General features: G+C 43.4%; 1 protein-coding gene across 1 annotated transcript in view; it reads left to right on the top strand.

Moving 5' to 3' along the window:
* AMMECR1 (Alport syndrome, mental retardation, midface hypoplasia and elliptocytosis chromosomal region gene 1) overlaps positions 1-17,858 on the top strand; it is a 285,290-nt gene extending 267,432 nt beyond the window's left edge. Inside the window, 2 exon segments of the mRNA XM_029607624.1 lie at positions 13,308-13,404; positions 14,665-17,858. Of these exon segments, the coding sequence (XP_029463484.1) occupies positions 13,308-13,404; positions 14,665-14,779 (212 nt within the window). The 3' untranslated portion in view covers positions 14,780-17,858.
* The last annotated feature ends 1,333 nt before the right edge of the window (positions 17,859-19,191 follow it).

Raw genomic sequence — 19,191 nt, 5'->3', positions numbered from 1 at the left:
TCATTGTCAGCTTCTAATAAATCTTCTGAAAATGAAAGCCATTTTCAAACCCTCATAGCTTTGAACTTTGTATAACAAGGAAAGTGCTTCAGATTCAGACAGCTTAGTAGTGATATATAATGTCATGGAGGGACAGGATCTTCAAGCCTCTGTCAGGAATAAATCAGAATATGGACTTGGGCTGTACAGAGGAATGCTCATCTCAATGCCATACATCTTCAGGGAAAAACAGCAAATTCCTTAATTTGTCACATTCAGACACATGAATTGTCTCTTCACTGCAAGATCCTTCAAAGAATTTTCCAGCAATAGGGAGCTTTTCAAATGGATCTCTTTGCAGCTCCCTTCAATCACAAATTTCCTCTATATTACTTCAAGACCAGCCAAGAACTGGTGCATTTGCAATCTTATGGTTAAAAGGTCTAATGTATGAATTTCCTCCAGTTCCACTAATTGCCAGAACTATCTTCAAATTACAAAGGGACAAGGAAAAAATGATCTTAATAGCTCCTTTCTGGCCATGCCAAGTCTGGTTTCCATGACTTCAGAGACTGGTTGTAGCACAGCCGTTCCACCTCATATTTCCATACCTCCTAACACAGTGCAATGGCTCTCTTCTCCACTACATCCTTCATTCTCTAGCACTGACAGCATGGATTTTGAGCACAGACTGTTTACATTTCTCTTTCCTTATATATCAAAACAGTATTATTTGACAACAAGGAAATGGTCTACAAGGTGTTCCTACAGAGTGAAATGGAAAAGATTCTGAGCAGTTCTTAAAACCAGGGTCCTTTCAATATGAAACTTCCATATTGCTTCAATATTTTCTTCACTTATCCATATCAGTTGGAGTATTTATTTTATTTGTTTATACATTTGATTGTCATTGCAGCATCCTTCAGAAGGTCTACCAATATTCCTTCCTCTGGTAGCATTATTTATTAAAGGACTTTTTCACCCTCTTCCTATAAAAGAACCTCTATCCCATTGAGACTTACATACATTTTATTGACTAGGTTTATCTTTCATTTGAACCATTAACATCTAATGACATCAGATTCTTGACTTGGAAAGACCTCTTGCTCATAGAAGTCACTTCTGCCATAAAGTGAGCAAACTCCAAGCTCTAGTCATTGATTCCCTCCCCCCCCCCCCCCCCCCCCCCCCCAGTATTCTCAAATATTCAAAAAAACAGAGTAGTATTGAGAATTTACCCCAAGTTTTTACCAAAAATGGTTTTCTAGTGTGTAGACAGGACTAGTGGATTATGCTCCCCTGCCAGCAGATGGAGATGGAGCAAGCTGACGTCACAGTATATATACTCCTGCAGTGACTCCAGCCTGCCAGAATTCTCTGTCTCCAGCAGATGGTGGATGTGCATTTCCCTATGGGGATTGCTTCAGATTTTTGAAGGAGAATTTATCATAGAAAAAAGAAAAGCCATGCTCTCCCGTGGTGATACCAAATGGTCCTCCCCCAGTTGAAAATTTCTGAGGTGATTTCCATGGTCCCTCAGATGTGTGCCTTGGTCTGGTAGCTGGGTTTTCCGGTGTGACTTAGCTGATTGTACAGCTTAAAGGCAGCGGGTGCAGGAAGCAGAATGCGGTGGTGACGGCATATGCCCTCTCCCCCTTCAGCCAGAGACCGTCTCTGTACTCAGCTGGTAAGGGCTGAGCTTGAGTAAGTTTAAAAAAAAAACGTTTGTAAAGACAAGAGACAGTATAGAGGAGTTTGCAGGACGTCTTCCATGCTTGGTGCGCCGTTCCAACGTTCGCTCCCTCTCCAGTGGGGGTTAGAGGAACTGGGCAGCCTGGTGGATTGAGCAGTCCTGGTGGACTAGGCCCCGCATTTAGGCTTTTGGCCTGCTTGTCGTGTGGTAGGCAGCAATGGCATTTTTGCATGCTTCTGTGCATGCCTTACTTCCTCTACAGGATGTTGTGCACAGTGCATCTGCTCTGCACTCGCGTTGTGCGCTCAGTTTTATGCAGGCTTTTTGCATGCACAAATTTCTAAGCGCTGATTTTTTTTTCAGCACAAGCTGACTAGACACACATTCTCCATTGCCTGTGCACTGGTGAGCAAGAAATCTAAGCACCTTTCTCTCTGTGTTGCCTGTCATATTCGGACATCTCACGTGTCCTCTAACCTGTGTCAGTGCTGTTTAAAGACTAAGGGAAAGTTGACTTCGATTTGGCTGAGCCTGGATCCTCCCAACCTGATGATGGTCTGGTTAAGGATCTATCTGGAGATATGCCAGATTTTGGAACTTCCTTGACTGGTTCCTCCGCAGGTGATGGCAGTTCACTGGGCCCCTCCAGTTCCCTTTGGGTTTGGCCTGGATCCAGCTGCTTTTTCTTGTGTGGAGTTTTTTCAGGGTTTGCAATTTTTCTTCAGGCGCAGTTCTCAGCTTTGCCCACTCCTGTCAGATCAGACCCTTAGCTGGTGGCCCATCCCTATTCCAGTCCTATGTTTAGGCGCTGGAGCATGCCTGTTCCTTGCAGGTAATGCCAACAGGAACCCGGATGACACTGATGATGAGGCAGATCCTGATTCCCTGGAAGATGGGGAAATTCCTCTGGGATTGGAAACATATTGGACCAGGTTGAGGTTGATTTCCCAGACTTTGAAGATGCTGAGTGTTCCTGGTGCAGATTTCATGTCTGAACCGAAGAAGAATCCCATTTTGGTTTCCTTGCGTAAAGTCTCTTGTTTTTTCCCCTATTATGGATGCCATTCAGGAATTGATTGATCTTGAATGGGGAGCCCCAGAGGCAAGTTTCAAAGGGGGTCGGACATTGGAAGGTCTGTACCTCCTGGATCCAACGGTGAAGGGAGCTTTTACTTTTTCCCCAAAGTGTATGCGCTGGTTTGTGCTATCTCTAAGTGGACGACTATCCCCGTGGAGAGAGGAGTAGCCCTGAAGGATGTGCATGAAAAGGCGGATTGAGGATATCCTTAAGCAAGCCTTTGAAGCCTTGGTGATGACTTTTAGGATAGCTTCTTATTGCGCCTTAGTGACACAATCTTGTCTGCTATTCTTTCAGGAAGTTGATGATTCTGGAGTGAATTCCAGAGCAGTTATGGAACCTGCTACCGCCTTTTTACCTGATGTGGGCTGCGATTCGGTCTGTACCTCAGCTAGAAGAGTGGCTTCAGCGGTAGCAGCCAGTAGTCAGCTGACAGCCTCCAAGGCTAGTCTTACAAAAATGCCCTTTAAAGGCTCGCTCTTGTTTGGAAGCGAGTTGGAGAAATTGGCCAGTAATTGGGACGAATCTCTGGTCCCTCAGTTGCTGGAGGGATGATAAGCAGTTGCAGTGTCCCTCTGGTATGAGGGGTCATCTCCAGGGCTCCAAGCGGTTTTTGTCCCTATAGAGGCTCGACCTTTCAGAGGCTCAGCCTTTCGGCAGGTCTCAGTCTTTTCATCCCAGACAGCCCAAGAGAGGAGCGGGCTTAGGGGGTGGATCCTCCCGAGCTTCCCAATGAAGGTTTGCTGACCCATTTTCGGGGACAAGAGATATGGGGATGCCTCTCTTTCTTTTATCAGAGGTAGGTCGAGATCACATCGGATCAGGATTAATATTTAATTTGTCACCATTTGAGTCACAATTATTTTTTTTATTTAGTTTTTTATTGGTGTGAGTTATGTATCATATTTCTGTGTGGATGTGCATGAAGATGTATGTATTAATATTTATTTTATCATAGCCCTTGAGGCAGCCACTTGAAGAGTGGCGAAACTCAGACTGAGTCGGGCATTTTTTACGTCTCCACTACAATAAATGTTTTTAAAGGACATCCGACATCTATCTTGTTTGTTGACACCATGGTGTCTCCTTGCCACTCCCCAAATAAGAAGCAGGCAGTGAAATCTGCACTTCTAAGGCTCCTCCAGTTGAGGGCTGTGGTTCCAGTGCCTACATCTCAAGAAAGTATGGGGTGATATTCCATTTATTTTGTTGTGCCCAAAAAGGAGGGTCTCAAAAGTGTTAACGGTCATTTGAGGGTGGCTCATTTTCACATGGAAACCTTATACTCAGTGATAAGGGCCATGCAGTCGGGAATTTCTGATCTCCCTGGATCTGTCCAAGGCTACCTTCATATTCCCACCCATTTGGAGCACCAATGTTTTCAGTTTTGTGGTGCTGAGGTGCCATTATCAGTTTTGGGTGCTGCTTTTTGGTCTAGCCACTGCTCCCAAAGCGTTTTCCAAGGTCATGGTGGTAGTAGCGGCGGTGTTAAGAGATGGGATCCTGGTACACCCATATTTGAACAACTGGCTGATTTGAGCCAAGTCTCAGGAAGAGCCACCTGATGATCCGCAAGGTGATCTTGTTTCAAGAGCTCGGGTGGTGGACCTGGCCAAGACCAGCCATCTTAGTTGGAATATGTTGGTGATAGGTTCGACACGAGACAGGACAGGGTTTTCCTGCTAGAAGTTCAGATTCAGAAATTAATGTCACAAGTATGTCAGTTGGAGAGCATTATACGCCCGACAGTGTGGTCCTCTCTACAGGTGCTTGGTTTGATGGTGGCAATCCTGGGTGCCGTGGGCGAGGGCGCATATGCATCCTCTTCAGCACTTGCTGCTGTCTTGTTGGAACCTGCAGTCTCAGGACTATTCAGTTTGGCTCCACTTGCTGATGGAAATCTGCTTTCACCTCCAGTGGTTGCAAGAGGCTCATCTGAGAGAGGTTGTTTCCTTGACCTGGTTGTACGACAGATGCGAGTCTCCAGGGTTGGGGTGCTCACTGTTAGGAGATGTCAGCCCAAGGGTGTTGGAATGCCGAAGAGTCCCTCTGGAACATCAAGCGCCTGGAAGCCCGGGAGATCCAGTTGGCATGCTTGCAGTTCAGCCACAGACTGTAGGGTCAAGAGGACCAAGTGATGTCGGACAATGCAACAACAGTAGCCTACAACAATTGACAGGGAGGAACTAAGAGCCAGCAAGTGTTGCAGGAAATGGACCAAATTATGGAATGGGCGGAAGGACATCTACAAATGATCTCGCCTCTCACATTGCAGGAAAAGACAACGTAAGAGCAGACTTTCTCAACAGGGCTGGAACCAGGAGGATGGGTGTTGACGGATGAGGCATTTCAGCTGATAGTGGATCACTGGGGCCTTCCGTTCTTAGACCTGCTGGTGATTTCTCGCAATGCGAAGGCTCCTCGATTCTTCATTTGCAGAAGAGATCTGTGGTCCCTTGGCATAGATGCTCTCATACAAGTCTTGCCAGAAGACAAGCTGATTTATGACTTTCCTCCATGGCCCTTTTGGGCAGGATGGTTCGCAGAATCGAAGTCCATAGGAGTATGGTACTCCTGGTGGCACCGGATTGGCCCCGATGACCATGGTATGCAAATCTGCAAAGATTACTAGTAGAGACAGCCTCCCCCCCCCTTTCGTCATCCGCCGAACAAGAATCTGTTGCAGTAGGGACCTGTTCCTTCATGAAGATCCGACTATTTTTTCTTATGGTTTGGCCCTTGGGAGGGCTCACTTGTTGAAGTGGGGATTTTCTTCTGCAGTGATTGCTACCTTGCTCCTGCTCAGAAGTTCTCCACTTCCTTGGCCTATGTGCAGTTTGGAGAGTGTCTGAGGCCTGGAGTGAGGATCTGGGTGTTCTTCCTCATTCGGTCAAGATCCTGCTCATTCTGGAATTTTTGCAGGATGGATTAAACAAAGGATAGGTCCTTAATTCCTTGAAGGTACAAGTTGTGGCTCTTGCCTATTTTTGGGGTCTGGTGAATGGTGATTCCTTATTATCTCATCCTGATGTGGCCCGTTTTTTTGAAGGGAATGAAGCACCTTTGGCCAACCTTGAGGTTACCGGCCCCGTTGTGGAGTCTTAATTTGGTGTTGGAATTCTTGGCAGGCCCTACATTCCAGCCACTACGTAGCCTTTACTTGCAGTTATTGACCTTGAAGACAGTGTTCCTGGTGGCTGTCTGTTCTATGAGTTGAGTTTCTGAGCTACAGGCCTTGTTTTACTGGGAGCCGTTCCTTCTTGTCTCTCCAAGGGTGTTACAGCTGTGTTCTGTTCCATTCTTCTTGCCCAAAGTGGTGTCGGACTTTCATTTGAATCAATTTCCTTGCCGTCCCTGGATAAGGTCAGGGGGACAGAGGAGTATCATCTCCTGCATCCCTTGGATATTGAGATTTGTGCAGTATCGGGAGGTTTCTAGACCTTTTCGAAAGACAGATCATCTGTTTGTCCTTCATGATGGAAGGAAGCAGGGCAAACCAGCTTTGTGAGTTTCTATAGCTTGCTGAATTAAGGAGATAGTCATGGCTGCATACGTGGATGCTGAAAAGCCATTGCCTACTCAGGTTAAGGCTCATTCCACTAGGGTTTAGGCAGTGTCATGGGCAGAGGTTACATTGCTGTCTCATGTCGACATTTGTCGAGCTGTGACATGGTCCTCCTTACATACTTTTTCCAGGTTTTATCGTCTGGATGTGCAGGCCCGAGAGGACGCAGCCTTTGCACATGTGGTGTTGACTGGATCGCAAGCATCCTCCCGCCCTACTTGGGAGTAGCTTTGGTACATCCCACTGGTCCTGAGTTCATCTGTCTACATGCTAGGAAATGGAGAAATTACTGCTTACCTGATAATTTCGTTTTCCTTAATGTAGACAGATGGACTCAGCTTCCTACCCTCAGCTGTTGAATGACTGTGACAATGGTCCTCCTGTGGGGCTACGAGTTCCAGGAGATTACTGGTAAGAGTTCTTCCGATCCCTAGATTGGGAAACATATGTTCCTTGCTTGCGTTCAGTGTTTCTTGTAGGTTGAGTACATTAATGGTTGACTGTTTTTAATCAAGTTTTTTGCTAGTCTTTCCATAGTTGCTTTTGAAGAGAATACTGGCAGGCTGGTGTCACTGCAGGGGTATATATACTATGTCGTCAGCTTGCTCCATCTCCATCTGTTGGCAGGGGAGCATAACCCACTGGTCCTGAGTTCATCTGTCTACACCAAGGAAAACAAAATTATCAGGTAAGTAGTAATTTGTCCATTTCTCTATACTTTCCCCTCCTTTTTTTTTTTTTTATCCCCCTAAACCTCATTCCAATAAAGCAAAAATGCTCTTATTGCCTTGGACTACAAAAGAGAAAACAAAGCCTCACAAACTCTTTGTAATTGTTCATCTCTCATGAACCGGGCAAACACATTCATCCACTTTTGTCTTGGCTTTCAGACACTATTATGTTTTGTCATAAAGATGCAGGCATAAGCTTTCAAAACAAAGTGAAAGTTCATCAAATTTGAGCGACTGCAGCTTCAATGACATTTTATCATTCAATCTCTATTGATATCAGCAAAGTAGCTACATTGTCTTCTGTTCATATTTTTACTTAGTACTGTTGTCTAGCTTTGCATATTGCCCATAAAGCCTACACAATTTTTTTAAAACTAGTTCATTATTGAATGTATACAGTAAAGAAAGAAATACATCATACTTACAGAAAAAGATTAATGCTCGATGATTATACAATACTAAAAAATACTAAAATCAAACAAGTAAACATATATAAATCATATATCTCCAAAAGTAACTATATTTATTTATTTAAAATCTTTTCTATACCGTTGTTAAGCTAGGTACCATCACAATGGTTTACAACAAGGCACAAATATTAATGTTGGTATATGTCTTGATTTATATCCACTAAACAGGAGCCATCAAGTTATGATAACATAGTTTACCAGTCAGTGGTAGTTGAGACAGCGATGCAAAAGGCTCGTAAATCCAGAATCCATTCCAACACGCCGCCGACTAAAGATAAGACATTAGATGACTTCGCAAGGAAGTCATATTCCTCTGCGATGCTCAATGCCCACATTCAAAACCATCAGTTTTACATAACACAATATCTCTTCGAGAATCTGCAGGCATTGCAACCACATCTTCAGCAATCCTCTGCAGACACTTCCCTACCTCCTCAATACTATAACCTTGAGGAAGGCTTGCGTCATTTACTGAGATCCATCTATGAAGGCTTTGATGTTTCATCTAAGACTTCGGCAAATGCCTTGGCAGCCAGATGCCTTGCATGGTTACGATCTAGTGCCATAAGGGACGATGTCCACAACAAGTTAGCAAATTTACCATGTCGTCCAGAAAATTTGTTTGGAGATCAGTTTACTGATACTGTAACAAAACTCAAAGAGCAGAAAATGGCAATTCTTTCCTTAACATCACTGCAACGTCCAACTACTTCACGACACCAATATTCTGCCTCGACTCCTTATCGTAGGTCGTCCTATAAGACCTTTAAGCCTTATACCTGCTATAAAACTCAGTATAATCAGCCATCAAGGCAACAGATTTATCAGCAGCAGCCACCTCACCAGCGTACTAGAAATCCTAGACAGCTACAGTAGCAATCCGATCCTCAACCCGCAAAGGCCCAGTCGGGATTTTAAAGATTATAAAGCCACCGCAACCACCTGTCGGAGGAAGGTTGTCCAACTATCTTCCAGCCTGGAATCACATTACGTCGGATCAATGGATCTTAATAATACAGCAGGGCTTTGCCCTCAATTTCTCATCTCTCCTCAAAAACCATTTGTAACTCACAAGGAACATATCCTTCAAGAAATCCAAGTTCTCCTGCAGAATCACTGCCTCCAGGTGCTACCTTCCTAGGGACGTCATCAAGGATTTTATTCCCAATATTTCCTAATTCCCAAGAAATCAGGAGGCTTACGTCCAATTCTGGACCTATGTTCCCTCAACAAACACCTCCACAAGAAGAAATTCAAAATGTCTTCTCTCAAGTCCATTCTTCCATTTCTTCAACCCGGGATCTGGATGTGCTCACTGGACTTGAAAAATGCCTATGCTCACATACCACTGCACCCCAGTTCCTGGTGTTACCTTTGTTTCCAGGTGGACAGCCATCATTTCCAGTACAAGGGTTTTCACCAAATGCATGGCAGTGGCGGTGGCACACCTTCGTCCACAGAGGGTGCAGATATTCCCCTATCTAGACGATTAGCTCCTAGTAGCATCCAATCCAGTGCTACTACGGACGAATCTTCTACGAACAATTTCTTGCCTAGACAATCTAAGACTTCTGATCAATTACGAGAAGTCGAAGCTGGAGCCCACTCAGACTTTACAATTCATAGGAGCCTGTATCGATATGATCCAAGACGAGGCTTTCCTACCTTACCCGAGAGCATTAGCGCGCTCTACACCATCTACAACTCTACTTCACAGTACAACAGTACCAGCTCGACAAGTCCTCACTGTTCAGGGACACATGGCAGCAGCCATTTATGTGGTTCCACACACACGCCTTCATATGTGCCGTCTACAATGGGGTCTAAAACTCCAATGGACTCAATATCTCCAACCATTGTCAACACCTGTTTCCTTGACCAACAGCTTGAAGTGGGACCTACAATGGTGGTTGCTCCCACTAACGCTTTCAACAGGTTCCCCACTGAGACCCCTTCGACATCAGGTGATACCACAGATGCATCTCCCAGAGGATGGGGAGCTCATCTGGAAACATTCCAAACACAAGGTCTATAGACCTCGAATGAACGTGCAATACATATCAACCTTCTGGAGCTCAAAGTGGTGGAAAATGCCCTTCGAGCCTTAGAGAATTCCCTTAAAGGAATAGTCATGGTACATACAGACAACCAAGTGGCCATGTTCTATATAAACAAAGGAGGGTCCGGTTCATGGAACCTCTGCAAGGAGGCAGTTCAAATACTAGAGTGGACTCACCAAAGATCCATCTCACTACAGCAAACTTATCTGCCAGGGATTCACAATTCCAGAGCGGACAAGCTCAGCAGAATTTTTCATCCACACGAATGGGAACTGAATCCAGAGGTAATTCAAGACATTTTCGCAACATGGGGTCTCCCTGCAGTCGATCTGTTTGCAACAGAGAGCAACAGGAAACTAGAGAACTTTTGCTCGGTTTACCCGAGCCCTCTCAGACTAGCTCCAGACGCTTTTCTCATCGATTGGTCACACAACCTACTCTATGCATTTCCTCCGATACCACTCATCTCTCGCACAATCCAGAGATGCATCGAGGACCAAGCGGATCTGATCCTAATCGCGCCAGCATAGCCACGACAACCATGGTACAGTTACCTGCTACGACTATCAATCCACAAACCAATTCCCCTGGGTGACAGTCCACACCTTCTCACCCAGGACAAGGGAATGCTACCACATCCTCTTCTCTCCTCCCTATACCTCACGGCATGGAGCTTGAAAGGCTCGCTTACCAGTGCTCAAGCATTTCTCCTACCCTTCAAGACATATTGTTGTCCTCCAGGAAAATGTCAACCAGGCTAAATTACCAGAGAAAGTGGTTGTGCTACACTTCCTGGTGTAGATCATTGGGTATTGTCTCATTAACTTGCCCGCCTGAATAGCTTCTCTCATATATCTCCATCTGCTTTATATCTAGGGCCTTGTTACCTCCTCGCTACAAGTACATTTAAGCGCTATAGCCGCTTATCACACACCTCTAGATGGAGAACCTATTTCATGTCATACCTTAGTATCTAGATTTATGAAAGGAGTATTACACCTCCATCCACCTGTATGTAAACCACCGGTACCACGGGACGTTAATATTGTTCTCGAACAGCTGATGCTTTCGCCCTTTGAACCTTTGGAGACTTGTCACCTTCGCTACCTCTCATGGAAGGTGCTTTTCCTGGTTGCTTTAACTTCCACAAGGAGAGTTAGTAAGTTACAAGCTTTGGTTCACTACCCTCCTTATCTGCATTTTCACCATGACAACGTGACCCTGCGCACTCACCCTAAAATTTCTGCCAAAGGTGATCTCTAGTTTCCACATTAACCAGACCATCACCTTACCCATGTTCCATCCAAGACCTTATGCTAATCCTAATGAGAAAAAGTTACACACCTTGGATTACTAACGTGCACTAGCGTACTACATAAAACACACGCTTTCACCCAATCACCCTTCACAACTCTTTCTTTCATTCAATCCAAACGCACAGGGGCGTCCAGTGACAAAAAGAACTTTATCCACATGGATATCCAACTATGTAAAGTTTTGTTATGAACAAAGATCGCTATCTCTTTCGCATCAGGTGTGTGCCATGGCAGCCTCGATCGCCTCTCTACATCAAGTACCTATCATAGACATCTGTAAAGCGGCGACATGGTCATCGCATCACACATTCATATCCCACTATTGTTTAGACTAGTGGTCCCCAACCCTGTCCTGGGGGCCCACCAACCAGTTGGGTTTTCAAGATATCCACAATGAATATGCATGAGAGAAAATTTGTATGCACTGCCTCCATAACATGCAAATTTTCTCTCATGCATATTCATTGTGGATATCCTGAAAACCCGACTGGCTGGTGGGCCCCCAGGACAGGGTTGGGGACCACTGGTTTAGACAAATGGCGAATGATGCCCTCGTGGGGCAGACTATCCTACAAAAGAGCACAGATTCCATATAATTACAGCCTTCATGGGAACTGTCCGCTATGTTTTCTCGTATTGTGCAAAAAACCCCAAAAAAACAAAGTAAAATTCCTTACCTGCTGAATACGTCAGCTGGAGACTCCCAGACAGCATGGCTAATTCAGCTGCTTATCTACTTGAAAAGAGCAAGTTCCGTAGATAGCAGATGAATTAGCCATGCTGACCCACCCACCTCCCCGGACAGTTCTAGCATACCTAACGAACGCTTTGATACTGACTGAGGAGCCTAAGATAATCCTATCAGGATACAGGAGGGAGCATCTAGCTGTAAGACTTTGAGAGACTTGGAGAGCTCCGCCACCTAGTGGCACGGAAGACGTACCCAGACAGCATGGCTTAATTCATCTGCTATCTATGGAAAACACCATTTACGGTAAGCAAACTTGCTCTTCTCTCCCACCACCCTAGGAAAATTCAAAAATCGCAAGTTCAAATTCCTAATGTGATTTTCAAGAAGTTCAGTTCTACGAGAAAGGTTGTTCCGATCCTTAGCAACAGAAAAGTTAAAAGTTTGAATATTTCCAATGCAGTTTCAGTAGTCAGAATCTTGGACTTCATTTTCCTAAGCTGAAAATCAAAGTTGTTTTCCATACTGTCCACCGTGTTAGACAAGCAATCTTTGCATTATAATCCTTCAGAGAACTTCTAAAGCCTGTAACCAAGTCCCAAATATTATTATTATTATTATTTATTTCTTTTGTATACCGACATTCGATCGAGATATCACATCGGTTTCCAGGTAACAGGTTGAATAGGGCGAGATCTGCCCTATTTTACATTGAACAAGATAACAATTGATTAAACTATTGAAGTAAAAAACATTGTAACATATGAATACAAATGAATGGGGTGGCGGGGTGGCGGTGGTCATCTAAAGTGACCACCGCCGGCTTACCTGGAAAGGGTAATGACTCAAGGGGGACTCATGGTGTGCCAGACCTGCAGTACTGACCAGTGCTAAGACAGATGACTGTCTGCTCTCCCCTATCCACAACAGGGGAGGAAGAAGCCAGGCAAGCGTCAAAACGTAGACCTCCCGAGTCTTCCAGCAGCGATGATGGTAAGGGCTGCTCTTCTCCCCCCCCACCCCCCATCGCAGGCGCAAAACGGACGTCATCCTGAAGCACCACAATGGCAGTGGGGAGGGCAGATCTCTTGGCTGGCAGAATGCGAAGATCTGGGGGACTGAGAGAAACTTCTCCCAGTGAGTCAAACATTCCTTCGCCCAAACTCACCACAGAGCCAACGGTCCCCATTGCTCTGCCGAACATGGTAAAAAGGATGGTATAAACTGCTGCCAGGGTAGGAGAGGTACATCAGGAGGGAAAACCCATACCTCCCCTTTCCTATTAGATGACATCTCCAAAGAAAATTGAGTGCAAAGGAAAAAGGACAGAGCAGTTCTTACCCTGGTCTCATGCTGCCATCTTGCCTCCTGCCTATACAATGTTTTTGACGCAACCTCCAGTTTGGGAGTTTTCACTTGCATGGCTGTATTTGTTTCTGCTTGTCTGTGGAGAAAGCACTCGCCTGTAACGGGTGTTCTCCAGAGATAGGACAAATCAGCCACACAATCCCACCCTTTTCCCCTTCGAGTTGAAGCTCATCTGGAAGACACGCATGGAGCCAGTGGTGGGAACTCCCATGCGGACTTAGAACGACTTCTTGAAAGTAGGAAACTTGGGGTTTGGAGAATGGACATCAGTGCGGTTGACAAATGTTTCAGTTTAATGTATTTTATCATAGACGAGGTTCATTTGTTCACTAATCTTTTCTTTAATTTCACTTTCACAGGCTGGGACCACATTCAGACCATAGATTCCTTATTGAGGAAAGGAGGATACAAAGCTCCAATCACTAATGAGTTTAGGAAAACTATAAAACTGACCAGGTATCAACATATTTATCTATACTTTGTCACCTTTTTTTTCACAAGTTGCATTGTGTTGGAATTGAATAATCCTCCCTGCTCTGTCAAAAACAAATGCCATATATTCCTGTCTGCTGAGCAACCCTCTCAATGTCAGATACTGAGAACTGAATAGGCACAAAAAATGGCTAAAGTATTAATGACTATTCAGGAAATGCATTCTTCATTTTCCTTATGCTTTTATTTGTTTCACTCCAGCAAATCCAGAGCTTGCTTTAATTCTGCGATTATATAAACACTTCCCCCGACGTTTTAGGATCAGGTGCAATGGGTCAGGTCTGCATTGTGCTTCAGCTCACTTCATGGAGGGGAGGAACATAAAGACTGACTATAGATTTCAGGGAGCTGTGTTTAAAACAAAAATGCACAGGTGTAAATTAGTCAGGTCAGATCTGAATATCACAAGGGCCAGCCTGAGGAATGCTGCAGGCTGAGTGTATCTCCAGGTAAATCAGTTTTCTTATGGCTTAGAAATTGTGTAGGGAAAAGTTTTAAAAAAAACCTATACTATATTGGTTTTTTTTTGCTTGCAGGAGGTTAAATCCTCCTGCCTTGACAGTGCTCATGACACCACTGTGCCCTCCAGTATAGAGTGGCTGGGTCTTAAGCAAAGTCAGAAAAGTTATGGAATCCCTCATTTAATTTTAGCTTCTCCTTTAGGGGGAGATGCATTACTTTGGTTTCGGGAGGATTGACCTGCAGTCAGAGACGGCGCAAGTTTCATTTCAGATTAGCAGAGGATTTTGTATGCCGAGCTCAGAGGCTGGCTGTGTGCCATTCAGAGCAAACCTAGGCAGAAACTCCCCTTGTCACCATCAAATGACATTTCCCAAAAATTGTGGGACGGCGTGAATGAAAAGAAGGCATTCAGGAGCTCTGGCATTACTTGCGTTCTTTATGCACCTCATGCCTTTAACTTCTTATGTTCGTTCCCTGCTGTTTGATGAATATTCTGCTGCAGAAATAAAGCAGCTGTGGATGGTAGCAGCTAAACCCTAAACCGTTTCACGATATTCAGTATTGAAAAAAATCAATGTTTATTTCATTCATGCACTGCTTGTGTGCAAATGATTGGGTTTGTACAGTGCAGAATGTCAAAAGAACAAGGTCTTTAGCTTAAGCAAGCATGAAATGTCTCCGTACACATGATAAAACATTTATTGCGGATCTTTGAAAGGTGTAAACCATTTTTTTTCTCTCTCTCTGCCACTTTTCCTTCAGGTACCGTAGTGAGAAAATGACCATGAGCTACGCGGAATACCTTGCCCACCGCCAGCATCATCACTTCCAAAATGGCATTGGGCACCCCCTTCCACCGTACAACCATTATTCCTGACAGCGAGCCGCATGACCAGTCACTTGACCTCTTCCCAGGAGACCCGGCCCCCTCCTGGTCTAGCTATCTCTACTACTGTACCATATTATGATGATAGCTTCCGTTGCCTTGGTGGAGCTCATCGGGGCAACGGGTGGGAAAGCTGCATTATTATGAAGACCGCCATAGTTCTGCTTTTACAATTTTCAGTTACTGAAAACATTTTTTTGCAGCATATTACAACCCTTTTTTTTTTTTCTACTTCAGTTTCTGTTTCGTTACCATTGAACTTTATCAATCAGGGTTTGCTGTGGATGGAAGGAAGAGTTTAGATAAGGTTTAAGGGTTAAGAATTAAGGATTTATTTTCTTCTTGAGGCAAGGTGTTTCTGGCTGTTGCATTGCCTCTCGATTGTAATAATGCTAAAACACAGCAAAGGACAGGTATCACGTTTGTCATGGAACCACATCCCCAGAATAAAGCTGTCTTGTTGGTTTTGTACTGTAGGGTGGGCCCCAAGGCATTTAAGAGTGGACTTTACCGTGTTAATGCAACCAACCAAAGGAGTCCTCTCGGTGAGGCAAAAATATCATCTGAATGAGGTCCTCGGGATTTCTCCCCACCCCTTTCAGCTTGGGAGCCATGTTCCCCTATGTATTTTTCATTTCCTCTCCCAGATTCACTAAGCACATGAGTGGGTCACGCGACTGAGAGGCTGGCAGGATCTGAGAAGGCACCAGCATCAGCAGAAAACATGCCCTTCTCAAGGTAGTGCGCTCTGGCAAGCTGCTCTCTGCCCCACGTATGCAAAAGCACCCCTTCCGAGGTGCTGCTGTCCTTAAAGCACTGCAGAGATGCAGCAAGCCCTCCGCGCCTGCCTCCTGCCATTCCCAGGCTGCCCCCTCCCCCAAAGGACAAGAGAAGGCTTTGCAGAACAGGAGAAGTCTGAGATGATTATAAAGTGCTATTAAAGAGCACTTTAGATACAAATCGCTTTGTAATTCATAGACGGACTGCGTTTTTCAGCTTGCACCTGGATAGAAATTGGTTTCACAGTTCTGTTAGTGAATAAAGCTTATTGCCCTAGATTCATAAAGCAAATGAATGCAGCGGCTTAACAAAAGTAAAGTTTTACTTTTTGCAGCCTGTGAGAGAGGGAGGGGTGAAATAATTTAGAGGAATACCTGGAAGCTTCTTTTCCAGCTGTACTTCTTACCAACATGATCAGGTTTCTGACTGGTGCCAGTTGAAACCTGCGGGGCTCAGTGCATCACTAGTTGGAGGGATGAAGGAAGAATTTGGTGCTTACAAGGTGTAAAACCTTTGCTTAGGACTTGAAATAATGTGTGTTTTCTTCTTTTCCAAAGGTGCATAGCCATATATTTGCAGCATCGAATTTCAGTAGAACCAAAAAAGGCTGTTGAACTGCTTTTAATTTAGAGTTTGCAAGAAGTAATTCAAGTAATTTGAAGACTCTCCATGGAGCATGCTGAATAATGGGATAGATTCTTAGTTTTGATTTTGAAACTCAAGATTTGTTGGATACATTTTAGCTTTCTTTTGGGTCTTTTCATGTTCATTGTGATTTTTTTTCCCAGGTCATAAACTGTCATTGTGTAGGGGCAGCACGTTCAGCTGCCTTTTCCCATACAGTTTCTCTTTGGGAAACTGTTGCATAAAAGCCGCCTGGAAGACCCTATCCGCAAAGAGATTCTTTCAGATTTTACTATCTGTAGGAGCCAGCAAGAGAAATCGTTAACTGCTGTTTTGTAGAACAATAGAGGAACAGACGTGCCATGTCCTATTTCACCTATGACCAGTTCCAATACGGTGCAGTTCTGGAGAGCTGGGCTTTGTGGCAGAGCGTACTTCAAAGTAAGAATGTTTTCTCTTCTATAAAGGAACCGGAGTTTGTTGTGGTGGTCATCCTACAGCTCTGGGGTAATGGAGATCTGTTTAGACTGGCAGGTCTTGAAGACTGCCATGTCAGAAGCATACATGTACTCCAGCGCTAGGCTGCCTTGCATCAAGCCTGTTCTGAGACTGGTTACGACATCACAGGCTGCTGAGAGAGACTGCTATCTTTTTGTTTTTGTTGAGAATAATGGTATAAATTGTCTGCTGCTCTTTTTTTTTTGTTTGTTTTTTGTTTTTGCTACTTTAGGTGTATGATGGTTCTGACGAAGGTCTTGGGATTCTTTCATCCACAGCATGTGCAGTCCAAATAACTTTTTAAGTTGTGATGCCTTAATTTAAAGCAAAATTAAGGGCCTGAAAATTGAGCAGCCAAGCAGATGCCAAAGTGGTCACAAAATGCAAATCCAAGAGGAGGAGGATTGTGGACCTTGTTGCGTAGAAGGCATCTCGGGTGACCAAGTCTCCCTGTGTCGTCTTCACGATGTTCCTGAGTGATGTGGCCAGCGTGTAAACATTGCAAAAGTAGAGCATTTTTATCTGCCTGGGAACTTTTCTTGCCCTTACAGGGAAACTGAGCACAAACTGCATATTTTGTCTGCTGCAAAAAAATCAATTTTTACCAATATTGTCTTGAAAAAAAACAAACATCTTATCCATCATCTCGTTATAATGTGCTTGTTCTACCAAACAAGCTCGTTCTTAGAATTTTTTTAAAAGAAAAAAAATATATATTTAAAGGTGCTAATTATCCTTGCAGGTCACGTGACTGGTCATGCGGACTCTAGAATCATATCAGATTTTATAAAAATCCTTGATATATGCAGATGTTATACAGATGTTTCTTACCAGTGTAATAATGATATACTGATGAAATAACAATCCTGCAGGTTTGAAAGGACAAGGTCAGCAATACTTCCCTCCATGGCTAGGGAGTAAAAAAGGATAAATCTTGTTTCCTTTTGTATACAGCATAATGCACAGTGCATTTGTCTCAATCTTTCAATAGCTGTTGATTAAAAATATATAGTTCAAAAGGGCATTATACAAACCTCAACGGGTGTGCTTATAATGAACTTATGCCAGAGCCTACAGGACCCAAATCTGAGTATACCAGAAGGATTGCTTTCAAGCAAAAAAAAAAAAAAAAAAAAAAAAATTCTTTATGCAAATGTTTTTTAAATTATGAAATCAATTATGCGTTTATTTGTGCAAGCGTGACAAGTTGCACACAGCAATATATGTGTACGTTGCATGGTCTAATTTACCTGCAATGTCAGATCAGGAACACTGCTCATCTTAATAAGTAGCACAGATTTCAGTATTAAAAGATCCAGCTTTTATTGGTTTTATTTTTTAGTAAGGCATATACTAGTTAGTTTTTATATCCTGTAGTGCTCAACATGGATCTCTTTTCTTGTTTTAGCTTTGTTTTAAATGGCAAATGCTGCATCATTTTCATTTATTTTAAGGGTTAGTTTTTTTTCAGTTGAAGTTTTATTCTAAGAATCTACTCCTAACTTGACAGATTGGACCCGCGACCTGATTGTTTCTTCAAGTATTGCTGTTGTGTTTCAGCAGTCCCTAAGTGCATTAGATTACGCTATACTAATAGCTCTATTACAAATGGAAAAAATGATCAGTTTGGTCCTCTGGCCGAAAGGCACATGAAGTGTTAGGGTTTCTTTTCCTGAATTTTGCACACTTTAGCACGCCTGAAGGTTCTGTATGATCCCCCCTTTACTTGTCCTGGTATGTGCAGGTTTCTGAAACCGTTGTCTTGGAGTAAGTTACATCTCTTGTGTGTGTTCGATCCTACCAAAGAAGCCTCTAGCCATGCACAAATGCTGCTCCGAAAAGCCTGCCTTCCGGTCCTTACAAAAACTCCTGCAGGAAGACATGTGTTAACTTTTTTTTATTATTTTTGTACAGTTTCTAACTGATTTTTTTGCTAGTGATGTTAAATGAATTAAGTTTGAGGAGTCTGAATGAGTACATCCTCCATTTAAATAAACCGGTAATCTTTTTTTTTTTTCCTTTATTTTTTTAAAGCTGAAACCCTAATGTGTGCCTCTCAGATTTAAGGGTTTCTTGTTACATTCATTCTTAAGACCAGCAATGATTCTTTATATACAAAGATGTGTTTTTCTTGGGTTTTTTTTTTATTACAGTTTCAGAAAAAAAAAAAAAAGAAAAAAAAAAAAAACCTTACTTTGTGCTGGGCCCAGTAATTGACCTGGGGTACAAACGCACTGAGAAAACAAACTTTTGTAACAACCTATATGACTGTTTTTGTATATCAAAGTTGATTCTTTTCAAAATATGTGGATCTAGTTTCTAAGTTATTTTAGTGTTTTATATGTTACAGACAAAGAATTACTTTGAATCAGTCACCAGCATAATGAGATGCGTGCAATGCAATGGTGATTAATATTATGGGCGTGCAGCTGCCTGGCGTAGCTTGTATTGCCTGAGTTTTTTTCTTCTTTCTTAGAAACTTGATTGAGTACAATAATGGC

This window comes from Rhinatrema bivittatum, chromosome 6 (genome assembly GCF_901001135.1).
Source record: "Rhinatrema bivittatum chromosome 6, aRhiBiv1.1, whole genome shotgun sequence".
NCBI classification, from domain to species: domain Eukaryota; kingdom Metazoa; phylum Chordata; class Amphibia; order Gymnophiona; family Rhinatrematidae; genus Rhinatrema; species Rhinatrema bivittatum.
The sequence above is the reverse complement of the archived record's forward strand: the minus strand, read 5'-3'. Positions and strand labels throughout refer to the sequence as shown.